Below are 15,796 nucleotides of genomic sequence, written 5' to 3' on the forward strand. Positions count from 1 at the left end.
TTAGCCTGGGGTGGAACAGTCTTGATAAATGGATGTGAATTTTTCTTTCAAACAAGATTTGTAGTGAATAGGCAAAGATAAAAACCCATAAGGTTTTAAATAGTTTATTTTATACATTTATTCAGTTGGGACCTAAATATATTCTCTGATGGATTAGCACAGTCCTTTTAAGGGTGGACAGATTTAATAAGTAAATCATGTATATATAAAGTTGGTGTAGAGTTTCACTCTGGCATTTTTGGTAATCTCTTTGCCTTGGATAACTCGGGTTCAAACACTAGGCAACTCTCGAAGTAGACAAACATGCAGACCATACACCGGCCACCTAAATCAACAATCATGTTGATCAATCCTAAACTAAAGGTCAAATATGAACCTGGGTGTGCTTCCTTGGTGACTAGGGCGTAAAGAATCAGGCCTGCAATGCAGGAGACCCAGGCTCAATCCCTAGGTTGGGAAGATGCCTTGGCGAAGGGAATGGCTCCCCACTTCAGTATTCTTGCCTTGAGAACCCCATGAAGAGAGGAGCCTGCTGGGCTGCAGTCCATGGGGTTGCAAAGAGACAGACACAACTGAGCAGCAAAGCATGAAGCCTGATGGACCTGGGCGATCTTCCAATCAATCGGACACCTTTCTGGATTTAGTTCTATTAGCCCCTTCTGTTACTGAACAAAAGTCATCTTAAAGATAAAGCTGTTAGTTCAGCCAGAGTCTCAGAGCTCTGAGAAGAGGCCTACATGCTCCCTGTTTACCTAAAGTAGCACCATCAGTCTATAATAAGAGTCCTTGGGGATACGTCTCAGCCCACAGCCTTCCCCACCACCGTCCAGGGATGACATAACCACTGAAGCATGTGACAATACCCAATTTCCTGATTTATTCTCCCTTGTGCTGGGCAGAGGGCATGACTTAAAGGCAAGACTCTTATCTTGGCAGGGGTCTGAGACTGTCTGCATCTCTGGAACAACCCCTGGTGGGTAATTGAGAAGTGACATTGATGGGTTCCCAGGGTGGCCTGATGCTTGCACTTGCCCCAGGAGGCAGATATATGCTGTAGAAATCCAGCCCAAGGGCGGAGAGGAGGGAAAGAAACTGTAAAGCCTGCTAGTCCTGGTCTCTTTGACCTCAGCAGAGAGAAAGATGCAGAGCTGGGAAAGCGTACACTATTATCCTGTGGGTTTATCATGAGCTTTTGCTTTTATTGCTAGCAGAGAGCGCTGAGTTCTTTGTTTGCTACACAGTCTATCCCCCAGAGGTAGCCTCCTTTTCTCTTGAAGGGATTTGAAAAAACAAATCACAGTTCTTATTTTATTTGGTGTCCACTATTAAGAATTCATGCAGAGCAATTTTACTTGTTGCCAATTAAGCTCTCTCAGTGGAAGTCTATGATTATACCAAAGGCAACCTGTGTAATACTTGGAATCACTTTGGTCTCCATAAATTAACCCCTTGAGGATAGAGCCGTGCTAATTCTTAAGATGCCTGGATAATTCGATTCTAAGAACCAAAATACACAGAAGGCAAATCTCCAAGAAGTTCTGGGCTTGACTTTTCTCAGGCTGTGTGTACTTTTGCCTCTTAACTCTATTTTATAGCTACAAGACAATTTCTGTATAACATGTTAGCAAAGGATGACCTTTTCCTAGAGATAGAATGATAGCATGTAGCCCCTCAGTAAGCAACTTTAATGTCACTCACATTTTACAGAATTAGGGATTACTGCTAAAGGAAACTTTAGGCACTAGGGCCAATGACCTCCACCCCAAAATGTATAAATACATTAAAATTATGGAGAACATGAAGACTATTTGGGATGTGCATCATTTCATGGCAGTCTTCACTCTGCTTAGGTAGGCAGCATGTTGAATCATGGTGGGAATGAAAACAAAGCTCTTGCCCAATATTTTTTTTCTATCTCTTCCCTTACGTTAAGAATCACAAATAAGGCAGAATGCAAAAGTCTACTTTAAAGAATTTTGGATACACTGAAACTATCATTTTATTGTTGGAAGGATGGATCTTAGGGACTCTTCTTGCACCCAGAGATCTCTACATACTTTTCAGTGAAGTGTTTTCTTCCTCTTGGTGATGTAGGCAACCAACATTTATTCCCCCAGGGAAGCACAAGTTCTGTGCTTTGCCAGGGCAAACATCGCTTATGATCAGTGGTTCTTCAGATTCTTGGAATCTGGTAGTACTGATACTTTGACTGCCCCTCAGAACTTGGGGTTGACTTTCCTCTTTTATCAACAACCCAGACTCCTCACACTGTTTGCTTCTCTTTTACAAACTACCCATCCCGGTACCTGTGAAGTAAGGGGAGAAAGATGAAGAAAGAGATACAACTATGTTTTTGTATATTTGGCTACCAAACTAGAGAAGTCACCATTTCCCAAAATATATTCCTTAGACCTTTGGTCAGACTAGATGCTCCAAGAAAAATAGGATTTGGGAATATTTTTTAAGAAGTCAAAATTATATTTTATAGTCTATATTTGGTATGCATGACACATTAGCAATATAAGTGGCTCTGAGTAGTTCTACAACTAAAATCTTTTTTTTCTTTTTTTCTATTTTTTTGTCTACACCATGAAGCATGACAGATCTTAGGTCCCTGACCAGGAATTGAACCTGTGCCCCCTGTATGGAGTGCCTTATCCACAAATGTCAAGAGTGCCTTAACTGAGAAACTCTAGCCTAAGTATAGCTTGTTCAAATGAAACTTTGATTTGGCATCTGTTGGTTGGAATTCGGCACTGTGCATTCACCAGATCTTGTCATTTAATTTTGACCTTGAAACCTACTTATTCTTCACTTACTTATAGGCTATTGATAACTCTGTCTCTAACTCAAATTCTGAAAATCTGAAATGAATATTTTGACATTATCTAGTTCAGTCACTGGCAAGCTGTTGTTGTTTAGTCACTAAGTCGTGTCTGACTCTTTAGCAACCCATGAACTATAGCCCACCAGGCTCCTCTGTCCATGGATTTCCCAGGCAAGAATACTGGAGTGGGTTGCCATTTCCTTCTCCGGGGATCTTCTGGACCCAGGATCAAACCCACATCTCCTGCCTTGCAGGCGGATTCTTTACCACTGAGCCACCTGGGAAGCCCCACAAGCCATTAGGGGTCTATTATATTAGGCATTTTTATACAGATTCTTCGAAGCCTTTTATGACATGTATTAAATTCTACGTGATCCAGCTATATAAGTATTAGAGAAAAAAGATTATACATATCAGTACATGTTATATATAGGTAGTGCTATTTTAGATAGTATATGCTTCATACAATCTCAGTGCTCAGTTATCTTAAATACTAGCTATATCGATACCTTCTTTGTATACCTAAGGAAACTCTGTCTCAGAGATGTTACCCAGTAACTGCTTTGGACAGACCAGGACCAAGGTCTATGTCTCTAAAACCTCCAATCCAGTCTTATTTCCATTTCTAGAGTGTTATGCTGCCTCTATCTGTCAAACATAATTTCACATATGTGACATGAAAGAGTAATTAACACCATAAATATTCATGAATCCCATTTGTATTTTCCAACTGTTTGTGTTTGTTCTAAACTCTTAATCTAAGGCTGCAAATGGATAAAGATTTCTGTCAAATATCAGGAGAAAGTCTCAGCAGTTGTTTTCTCACACTCTTTCTTGTCAGTCACAGATATATTTAGTCAAATCAGAAATAGTAACAGATGATATAAAAATCATTAAGTACGAAAGAGCCTTTTTCTCCTAATCTTCACTTTCCTCATTAAAACAAATAAACGTACAAAAATATGTGATCACATTTCAACATCAACTTATAAATAAGTTGTTGCTGGGTATGTTTATTTTTTCTCATCAGGCAGGGAGAGGCAGAGCAATTGAAATGTGCCCAGATTTGTACTCAAGTCTTAGACTAGGTTCTAGATCCCAACTCCACCGTCTTCTTCAGATAAATTCACAGAAGTTTTCTTCTGCTGTTATCAAAACACTAATTGAGCTAAATGCTCTTTGCCAGACAGCTATATTTGAACTCTACAAATGCCTTAACAATTTGAAAACCTAGAGTAGATTATAGGTCTATTTCAGTAGAATACTAAACAGGACCCCAGAATAACCAGTTATCTTGAGAGTATGATTACAACAATATATTTGTGTCACAGCACATGGTTATGCTATAAAAAATGACTAAAGCCTGTTAAAGACTATGAGATTCCTTCACAAAAATAAGACTTTTCATTCTTATATCCAATCTTCTACCATTTGTCTAATTCTTTTATCATTAAGCAAGAGGCAATAACAATATGACATGTATCTTCTATGCTTTTGATCAGTCCTCAAAGACCGTGGCCATAAATTAATGCTGACTACTATTATTTTTTTTTTCTGACTACTATTATTATTGGAAGATCAAAATATTCAAAATTGGTACTTCCCTGGTGGTCCGTCCAGTGGTTAAGACATTCCCTTCCAATGTAGGGGGTGTGGGTTTGATCTCTAGTCAGGGAGCTAAAATCTCACATGCATTGTGGCCAAAAAACCAAAACTTTTTTTTTTTTAAGCAACATTGTAACTAATTCAATAAATACTTCAGAAATAGTCCACATCAAAATAATCTTTTAAAAATATTCAGAATTTTTAAGTTATAGGTTAGCTTAAGTATAAATGGAAGACCATTAGTTAATATCAACATCAACAAAAGTTGTAACAGCTACATGAAAGTTGTAACAGCTACAAATCAAACACACCATAAAAATCAGAAAACATATATACTGAATTATGGGAATGTTTGACTTCAGACACTTTAGCTGTGCTTGCGTTTGTGGTATGCCATGGTCCTTGGCACATCATAGAGTCTACCTTAACTCAAGAAAGCATTTTAAATATTCAATCATAAACAGAAAAAAAAGTCCCCCACTGCTCACTGTCACTCACAAATCATTCACCATAAACTATTTGGCTATAGTTGAAGTTGTGATATTGTAATAAGCATCAGAAAGCCTATCACTGTAGGTCAGTCAGGATCTGTTTGCAAAATATAATCAAATATAATTTCATGATTCAATAAATAGTATGTAAATCTACTATTATTGGTTTTCATTTTCATTTCAATATTACCATTTCCATTTCCTCACTGTTATTCTGACTATTCAAATATCATTATTATTATTCAAATAAAGCTTTGCTATTAGATCTTGTGACACTATATATAAGCCTTTGCTTCTTTACTAGCAATAATTCTATTTCTGAAGGAAAATGGACGTGATTGCCCACAAAATTCTTACTTTAGGTTAGGTGATAGCTGTGCCTGAAATGAGATTTTAATTTAATCATATCAGAGAAAACCAAAGGTTTTTGTTAACTACCTTAAGAAAGCAGGAAAATATCCTTTTCCATGCAGGTTTTTTTGATTCAAAAATGTGTGAAACTATTATTCCTCTTGAAAACTGTATATAAAACACACTGACCAAATTATTAATAAAGTATAATTTATTTCATCAGATGGTATTCATCATTCATATATTTTTCTTTGGAAAGATGGGGGAAGTTATTTTATACAAATAGTTTAAATAAAATGTTACAACTCAGTTAAATATACTTTGCAGTACATCTATGGAAAATATAATTTAAAAGGCATATAACCATAAATATATTGCTATTGGTACAAACTGGTTCTCAAAAGAAAACTATATCACCAAGTTATAGATCTCAAAATAAAATCTAACGAATATTGCCTCAAGTTATACAAAGTTAACTGATGTGTCTTTTAGTGACAAGTGGACTTAAAAATTGTACAGTTCTGTTGTATCCTATTAGCAGTTTTATTCTAGGTAGAAAAATAGAATATTGTCTATTACTGTAACCACAGATACGTTTTCTGGTTTCACAACAAGTCGGACATGACTTAGAGACTGAACAACATGTTTCCTAGTAGGAAAACTAACATCAGAGCAGAACAAATGAGTACAGTGGATTTGGATGAGGTTGGGCAAGAAAGTCACAGGGTTAGGTCATACTTACCTTCTTAATATCTCTATGTACAGAGGGAGGCTTCCCTGGTAGCTCAGATGGTAAAGTGTCTGCCTGCAATGCGGGAGACCTGGGTTCAATCCCTGGGTCGGGAAGATACCCTGGAGAAGGAAATGGCAACCCACTCCAGTACTCTTGCCTGGAAAGTTCCATGGACAGAGGAGCCTTGTAAGCTACAGTCCATGGGGTTGCAAAGAGTCAGACACGACTGAGCGACTTCACTTCACTTCTTCACAGAGGGGGAACTGGCCTCCATGCCATGAGGAGATAAGACATAAAGGACTTTAGGGGCTTATTGACCCCTTAGAGAGGAAGCTAATTATATTCAATAATTCTGATGCAGTGTAAGGTATCATGTAATTGAGCACTAGCATATTTATTCCAGATAACAGAGCTATAGGAATTTAGTAAGTGGAATTCAGAGTCCATACTAGCACTGGCAAAAACATAGCCACATGGACTTTAAAGATCTAGATAATCCTATCACAATAATCTCCATTCCCTAGAAGCCTCAGGGAATGAGTTACTTGGGAATACTTATATAATACTCTCCTCTTTTTCCAATTTACCTGCAGATGTTTTCACACCTAGAATCAGAATCCATCACATAAAACAAAAACCAAACCAAACATGGGAGACCTATTCAACAGCATTCTTGAAATATGTATTTTTTAATACAAAGAGAAGCAGAAATTTTAAGCAGAAGTGTTCTCAATCTTTCAATTATAGAAGCACCAGCCCAGGTTGGATGCATGAGACAAGTGCTCAGGGCTGGTGCACTGGGAAGACCCAGAGGGATGGGATGGGGAGGGAGGTGGGAAGGGGGATCGGGATGGGGAACATATGTAAATCCATGGCTGATTCATGTCAATGTATGGCAAAAATCACTACAATATTGTAAAGTAATTAGCCTCCAATTAATAAAAATAAATGAAAAATAAAATAAAATAAAAACATAAATAATATTTAGGCAGGCAAAGGCCAGAGAATTGGGGTTCTAGTTTCTACAATATAAGTTTGCTGCATGGCTGTGGACAAATGCATTCCTTGACCTTGGCAAGTGTTATGATTTCTACCATCCTCCAAGCTCTGAGCAGGTCCTTCACTCAAGGACAACTTTTGACACCACTGTTTTACTTTAATTAAAGGAATGGAACTTTTTAGGTAGCCTCTGCTGATTTTTGCCCCCAAAGGTGCTTTTGGCAACCAAGTAGAAGAGATCATTTGCCAACTCCATGCTTCTGTGATCAAGATTAAAGCTATAGATGCAGCTATTAAGTTAAGAAGTAGATTTAACTCACCTCCAGAGACTTCTGTGTTGCTCCTCAAGTTGATTTAACAGATGTTCAATGTATTTGTTGGAGTCCATGTATTCCTGCACATAGAAAAATAAAACTGCATTACACCAAAGACAAAGGCAAAGACAAAACCTCATTACCATAGGCATCAGGATTCTAAGACCATCTTTATCTCTACAGGACGATTTTGGACAAGATAATTCCCTTGGTCCCTCTCATTTGCAGGAATAGATGCTTCTATGATTTATATGCATTGTCATTTGGGGACAAATAAATTTTTCCCCACATTCTGTGATGGTTCCATGAATGAAAAATGGAGGAGAACTGGAGTTCTATCAAGTCAGCATAAAAATCTCTTAATCACAGAGAAAAGCCAAATTTCATAGTCGTTTACACTGTATTTTATGTGTATGTGTGCTTAGTCGCTCAGTTGAGCCTGGCTCTTTAAGACTCCATGAACTGTAACCCACCAAGCTCCCATGCCCATGGTATTTTCCAGGGGAGAATGTTGGAGCAGGTTGCCATTTCCTACTCCAAGGGATCTTCCTGACCCAGGGATGGAATCCATATCTTTTCCATCTCCTGCATTGGCAGGCATATTCTTTACCACTGCACCCACTAGGAAGCCCATGTTTTATGTTTTGCCATATAAAAGTATCAGAGAAGGCACTGGCAACCCACTCCAGTACTCTTGCCTGGAAAATCCCATGGATGGAGGAGCCTGGTAGGCTGCATTCCATGGGGTTGCGAAGAGTCGGACAGGACTGAATGACTTCACTTTCACGCATTGGGGAAGGAAATGGCAATCCACTCCAGTGTTCTTGCCTGGAGAATCCTAGGGATAGAGGAGCCTGGTGGGCTGCCACCTGTGAGGTCGCACAGAGTCAGACACGACTGTCGTGATTTAGCAGCAGCAGCAGCAGCCATATAAAAGTATGGGATTGGGAAAGGATGGGAAATGAGCCAACCTTGAGGTTGTATGAGCCAATGAGGAATAAAGTAGACAGTGCAGGTCTTGATTATACTGATTTTACACAAATCACTTTCTAGCAAAAACACTATTTTTGAGCTACATAGAAACTACATATTCATTGCCCTCCTTCAATGGGCATATTGTTTATATTGATGAATCACATGTTTATTTTTCCTTCATTTCCTTATATGAACAATGCAATTTGTTCTTGGTTTTCCTTTTTTTTTTCTTTTTATCTTATTTATTTCCTTAGAAAACCAATCTAGCTTCTAAGAAGATATAAAGGCAAGCTTTATCTTGTTTAGAAATACTCATAAATTTGTATAAATCAAATTAGGTTTGTAAGAAACATCTCCAAAAAGTGAGGGATTCCTTAATTACATGAGAACTGCTCATAGAATCTGTAGGTTATTGAACCTAATTTTTTTTTAATTTGTGACTCCTGAATATGAGGTTCACATAACAATCATTTTAATTGTTAACTATGTAGAAGACAACAACAACAACAACAAAAAACTTGTATAATTTATTTCACCCTGAACCTAATATTTTTTTCCCTTTCTCTTTGAGGAGCCCACAGGCCTCTGTGTCTACATCACAGCAGCCTTAGGCAGAAGAGTGTGCAGGGATTTCAGTGTGAAGGTACCCATGAAAGTTACCATTTTATATCTTATGTACTTAAGATAAACTAGGAACTCAGGTTAATATTGATACCTTTTTAAGACATTTTTATTTTGATGGAATACTATATAAAATGAGTTGTTTCTATAAAACTATTGACTATAATGGGTGGGGGTGGGGGAGTAGAATACACAGTAAGAACTGACCTTATGTGACAGAAAGGGCTTTGTTCAAGTTTCTGGACCTGTGTAGCCTTGGAGAGAAGCCTTTTCACCTTTCTACAATATTTCAGTTAGACTGGAGGGCATCCCAAGTCCTTATCTAGCAAAACTATTTGAATAGCTTTCCATAATTCTATTGCAGAAAATTAGCCAAAGAGTTTTATTCTTATTAATATGCATTTTCAGGTGAGTTATTTAAACAAGACCATTGACATGAAAAGCAAAGCAGAAATATGTTACTGGAGGAAGTTGCAATGGTTTGTGGTAACATTATTAAGTATCTTGATCAAGGTTTAAACATGATAGGAACACTCAAAATTCTTATTTTCAAATACACCCTTTGAAAAAAATTTTAAAGACAGTGTTTCTAAGTAGAGTCAAATATATAAATTTCAAGGTCACCCATCCAGTCTTCATTCAAATTTTTTCAACATTTATTATATGTCATGTGCTGTTCTAACTTTATAGATATAGTAGTACCTAAGGGAGGAAATCCCTGCCCTCAGAGAGCTTCCATTCTGTAGAGAGACACATAACAAGGAAGTGATCAGATCGATTTCAGGTTGGTTACATGCTAGGAAGGAAATAACAGATGATAGGAAGGACTTTAAGTCGGGAGGGCACCTCCTTTATACACCATGGCTGGAAAAGGATTCTGAGCAAATGACTTCTGGGTCTGGGGCTTGGCAGAGAAATAGGCAAGCATATAGAGAAAGGAGGAGGGGAAGAACATCACAGGCAAAGGAAACAGCATAAGCAAAGACCCCCAAGTGTGGTATTTAAGAACAGAAATGGAGCCAGGGAACAGAGCCTGAGGTGTATAGTCTAAAAAGAAGTTGGACAAGAAGTGAGTATTAGGCACTCAGTCATGTCAGACTCTTTGTGACCCCATGGACTGTAACCCGTTAGGCTCCTCTGTCCTTAGAATTCTGCAGGCAAGAATACTGGAGTGGGTAGCCATTCCCTTCTCCAGGGGATCTTCCTGACCCAGGGATCGAATCCGGGTCTCCTGAATTGCAGGCAGATTCTTTACCCTCTGAGCCACCAGGGAAGCCCTCCCTGGACAGGAAGGCAGGGGCAAACCGTGTGCAAGCTCTAGAAAACAGTTACATTTAAACCAAGAGATCTGTGTTCTGCTTATTCTGCTTAGCTCAAGTCAGAAGTGGACTCTAAAAGGTGATCACAAATATAATCTTTGGATCAAAGAGATTTAGGTTCAAACCCTGGTTTTGGTACTTACTAGCTCTGCCCCCTCAGGCAAGTCATTTAGTCTCTCTAAACCTTACTTTTTTTCATAGAGAGAAAAAACTGAAGAGGTATAGTAAGGATTAAATAAAACAGTTTAAGCATATAACACAAGGCAAGCAGTGAACAGAGCCATTTCCATAGGATCAAACCTCTTCTCAAAAGGCAAACCACTTTACAAGGTGAAGGTTATATGCATTTTCTTTTCTCTTACTCAGCTTCAAGGTTTTTAAGTCAATGCTCCTTCAATTATAGTTGGATTTTAGAATAGGTAATTAGAGATTAACAGTAATAATACAGATTTTCAATCATTAATTAGGTATATCTGGATTATTATTTAAACTATAAATGCTATTTCAAATAACAGAGTGCTTCCAATTAAGGTAGTTTTACCCAATTGTCCATAAAAATAGCCATATTATAATGACATCTTAAACCACAAACAATGGAAAACTAAGACTATGAATTCTTCATCCTTCTTCTCAGCTTAATTTTTCTCCATGGCATGCTTACTTCTAATATCCAGTTTATGTTACTTGCATATTTATTGGGCATGGCCTATACCCCACCCCTATGTATACACACACACACAGATACACACACACGCAAATAGACACTAACTTAAATGAATTGAGAGGAGAAAAGATGATGCTTACATGTGCTTTCTGTTAAATGAAATGTTTTCCCCTGCCCAAGAGAATTTAGGCAGCACCTCATACATTTATCAATTCTGGCTCCTGAATTGGAAAGATCTGTTAACTAATAATAAATCCCTATCATTCTGTAAGTGTAAGACAGAATTATCCTCCTGGGAATCATTTACGTTTGGAGACTAATTCCCAGGAAACGATGGAGGATGATCACAGTGGGGCTGGCAATGGTGCACGCTGGCATTACACTCACAGCAAGGACAATGCCGTGGCAACCGTGCCGATGGTGCCAGCCTGAGTATAAAGCACACACTGCATGTTCTCAGCACAAGCTCCAGTATTCCAGAGTATCAAAGCCACAGGCAAAAGGAAAGGGGATGGCAAAAGTCTACCTCAGTATAACACAGCTCTCCAGTGTGCCTGAGAGACTGGACACTGGGAGACCTCGGAGAAAAATTTCTGAAGCAACTTAGCACACGTGCATGCAAGCTAGAAGAAAAACATATACCATATCCCCATTGTCCTTGGTGGCAGTGTTCATCGTAACATTATCCATGAAAAATGCCAGTTCCATCAGGCTTGCTTTGCCTAGAAGGTACTTCTCATGTCACTCAGCATAGAAACTATATTCAAATATAGTTATTAACATGATGAACATTGTATTCTACTCATTTTCCTTATGACAAACCCACATTAGATTTTATAGTAGAAGTGGCAATAAAAATACTTACACAGTCCTGTGAAGGACAAACAATCTAGATAAATTAAATAAAGGATAAAGACGAAAATGAATAGAGACATGTTGGATATTAGGTCAGAAAATGTAGGTGGGTCTATTAATTATAGCTTTTGAGTATTTGGCAAGATTTGTAAGGTAAGCAATGATCAAAGGGATAATTAAAGAGACATTTCAGCATAAAATAGAGAAAAAGAAAAACACTTGATTTTACACATCAAAAACTTTCCTCACACTCCAGGTAGAGTTTACAGAAAATCATCCACACTTCCACCCACAAAAGGGCTGAAAAAAAACTGTGGTGTATGTTTGGAGTCGGGGCTGGAAGACTGCATGCACCCAAACAGACAAATGGGTCTCCTACCAAGGATTTTAAAAAGGCTAACTGCATAGCTTCTGGCAAGTCCAGATGTCCATTGAAACCTTTGAGTCTTAATCCATAAACAATCCCAAGAAAGTAGATTCTTTGTAACAAAGCAACAGAAAGACATTCCCAGGTTTATTTGAATTCAGAAAGTAAAGCACCTCCCTTAATTAAAAATACAGGTGCAAGGCAGGGGTGGGGGTGGGTGGGGCAGGGAGAGGTGTTCCAAGGTGGAGACTCAGGAAGATCCAGAACTCGCCTTGCCCCGGGACACACCAACTCTACAGCTATATATGGGACAATATTCTTCAAAAAAGAACTGAAAGTTAGCTGAACTGCTCCTCCACAACACATGATCAAAGGACCACACTGAGATTGGTAGAAAATGCAGAGACGCAAGCTCACCAAAAATTCCATCCCTGGTGCAGAGTCCCACAACAGGGAGGGATCTCATAAACACAGAGCTTCTCCCCAGGATGACGGATTTGTTCCCCACATCACCCAGCCCAGCCCTGGAACCTATAACAAAGAAACAAGCCTCAAAAATGTCTGGCTTAGAAACCAGCAGAGGTTATGTTCAAGGAATCCAAAAGCCTGTGTGAACTAAAACTGCCATCTGCCACATAAGTAAACAAAGTACGGTGCTGACCTCAAGCCATCACATTATAGCTGCCCTGATGGTGAGCCCTGAGAGAACTCAGGATGGAGGCAGGATCTGTCCCACATATAGCAGCCAGCTGCTTACAGCCACCTCTGATGGTACTTCCTGAGAAGACTAGGATAAGAAGCACAGGACACTGACCTGAGGTGCATGTCAAAGGAATGATTTCAATGAGCCCAGACTTTGCATCTTCACATATATAGAAAAGTCCCAAGTTCCTTAACTTGAAATATCTGGTTTTCCTTAATTAACAGTAATCTTTTGAGGTTCTGACTACCTGGCCTTTGTTGCAAAAATTCCTATATATCCTGGCTCCCTCCCTTGCCTCTTGGAAGCAGTCTTTCAGAGTTATCTGAGATGCTGTGTCTCAGCCTTAAGTCCTCAGTGTTGTCCACTGACTAAAACATAACTCCCAACTTTTAGGATGTGCATTTTTTTTAGTCAATAGTTGAGGTGACTTGAGATTCTCCTTCTAAAAGGCTTGCGTGAGGTCTCATCTGCCCTAGAAACAAGTGAAAGTGTTAGTCGCTCAGTTGTGTCCAACTCCATAGAATGTAGCCTGCCAGGCTTCTCTGTCAATGGAATTCTCCAGGCAAGAATACTGGAGTGGGTAGCCATTCCTTTGTCTAGGATATCTTCCTGACCCTGGGATCAAACCCAGGTCTCCTGCATTGCAGGCAGATTCTTTACCATGAGTCACCACGGAAGCCTCATTGGCCCTAACCCACTGCAAAAGCAGCAGTTTGAAAAGTGCCTGGAATGTGAAGTAGATTCATATGCAATCTTCAAGCATCTGCTGGGGGAGGTCAGGACGGTGGGAGCTCTTGCTGGAGACTGGAGAGCTGGCAGATGCCATTTTGCACTCTCCTCCCTTGTTAGCACAGGCAGGTATGCAGATGGGGATTCTCCTACTGCCTTGATAAGGCAGGCAGGGATGAGTGGGTATGGCATCCCCTCACTCCCTGGCTGGCACCAGCTAGTGTGAAATTATGACACTCTCCCACTCCCTTGCTAAAGTTGGCAGGGGCACGCAGACAAGGGTTTTCCCTGATGTCATGCTGAAGCCAAGGAGCATGTCCCACCCCCATGCATTCCAGATGCCTTTCTAGAGCCAGCAAGTTCAAGCAACCCAGACAGACAGACTATGCCCCCCTGATCATCTGGCCCTGGTGGGCAGGGGATTTGCATTCCTGGGCCCCATGGAACTATAACAATTGGAAAGATAGTTCTTGACAGGATTCCACATCCAGGGCACTGTACAGGTAGTGGACTAAAACACACCTACAGTCTTCTTATGAAAAGAACAATTTACTTGTCCTGGAGATTCAGCTTGAGGGACAGGCTTCAGGTCTGCACACATCTAGAGAGTACAGAGGCATTCTTGGGAAATGTAAGACACCATTCTTGCATACTCCCTTGACCTCCCTGAGCTCACTGATACCTCCCAGAAAGGAGCTCATACACTTGTCTAGAGGTCTGATTTATGGAAATGCTACCCAAGGGTCACCTCCAGATTTCCTGGTCTGAAGGCCAGAGGGCTTATGAATATGGTCCACAAGACTATATATTTGCATACTTCAAAACCTGTTCCCCAAGTATCTGGCTTTCAAATAGCCTAAAGCTAAGTACCAAGTGAGATCCTTCCCCTTGGAATACTGAAAAGTCTTGACATACCTTCAACAACAGAAACCTGTCAAGAATAAATCAGGCTGTAAGACAATCACAAAGGTTCAAACGACAACCAACCACCAGGGCAAGGCTGAATTATAAACTTCCTCACATACACAAAGCCAGTACTTCAAGACACAGAGAGGTCACCATCTCACCCAATACATAGGAACACAGCATCAAACAGAATGACAAAACAGAAATATGTGCCAAAAGAAAGAACAAGACAAACCTTCAGAAAGAGCCCTTAATGAAATGGGGATAAGTCATCTACCTGACAAGAGACTTAAAAGAAACAGTCATAAAGCTGCTCACTGAACACAGATGAATATATGAACACAGTGAGAACTTCAGCAAAGAGATAAAAAATATAACGAAGTATGCACAGCTGAGAACACAATAACTGAACTAAAAAATGCACTAAAAGAATTCACTAGTAGACTAGATAACATGGTAGAAAGAATCAGTGATCTAAAAGACAAAGCTAGGAAACATCTGAACTAAGCAGCAAAAACAACAATAATAATATAAGTGAAATTAAAGCGAAGAGATCTTAGGGGTTCTGTGGGAAAACAAGAGGACTAACATTTACGTTGTGATGGTCTCAGGAGAAGAAAAAAAGAAAGGGGAAGAACTTATTTGAAGAAATAATGGCTGAAGATCTCCCTAACCTGGGAAAGGAAACAGACATCCAGGTCTCAGAAGCCCAGAGAACTCTAAATAAGATGACATTCAGACAGAAACTCATAAGGAAAACATTGGCCTTAGTGACAACTTGTATCAGATCTACTTAACAGACACCTACAGAATATTCCGGGGCTTCCAGGTGGCTCTGGTGGTAAAGAGCCTGACTGCCAGTGTAAGAGGCATAAAAGATTCAGGTTCAGTCCTTGGGGTGGGAAGACCCCCTGGAGCAGGGCACAGCAACCCATTCCAGCATTCCTGCCTGGAGGATCCCATGGACAGAGGAGCCTGGTGGTCTACAGTCCATGGGGTCACAAACAGACACAACTGGAGTGACTCAGCATGCACAAAACATTCCACCCAAAAGCTGCAGGACATATTCTTTTCAAGTGCACATGGAAAATTCTCTAGGACAACCATAAAACAAATTTCAATTTTAAGGAGACTGAAATCATATCAAGCATTTCTTCCAACCACAATGGCATGAAACTTGAAATCAATTACTAGAAGAAAACTGTAAAAATCACAAATATGTGAATATTTAACAACAGACTACTGAACAACCACTCGGTCAATGAAAAATATCAATAGAGAAATAAAAACATACTTTGAGACAAATGAAATACAACATACCAAAACCTATGGAACAA

The 15,796-nt window shown here is 39.5% G+C and overlaps 1 protein-coding gene across 9 annotated transcripts in view; it reads right to left on the minus strand.

Moving 5' to 3' along the window:
- Positions 1–15,796, minus strand: part of NCKAP5 (NCK associated protein 5) — a 1,111,865-nt gene that overhangs the window by 683,457 nt on the left and 412,612 nt on the right. For all 9 annotated transcript variants that reach the window (XR_006273101.1, XM_043487514.1, XM_043487515.1 and 6 more), the window contains one exon: positions 7,327–7,400. Coding sequence is in view for 8 of the 9 variants with exons in the window: in XM_043487514.1 (XP_043343449.1) it covers positions 7,327–7,400 (74 nt within the window). In the remaining variant the exon portion in view is untranslated. The remainder of the gene's footprint in view (positions 1–7,326; positions 7,401–15,796) is intronic.

The sequence above is a fragment of the Cervus canadensis genome, chromosome 15 (genome assembly GCF_019320065.1).
Source record: "Cervus canadensis isolate Bull #8, Minnesota chromosome 15, ASM1932006v1, whole genome shotgun sequence".
In the NCBI taxonomy this organism is placed as follows: Eukaryota; Metazoa; Chordata; class Mammalia; order Artiodactyla; family Cervidae; genus Cervus; species Cervus canadensis.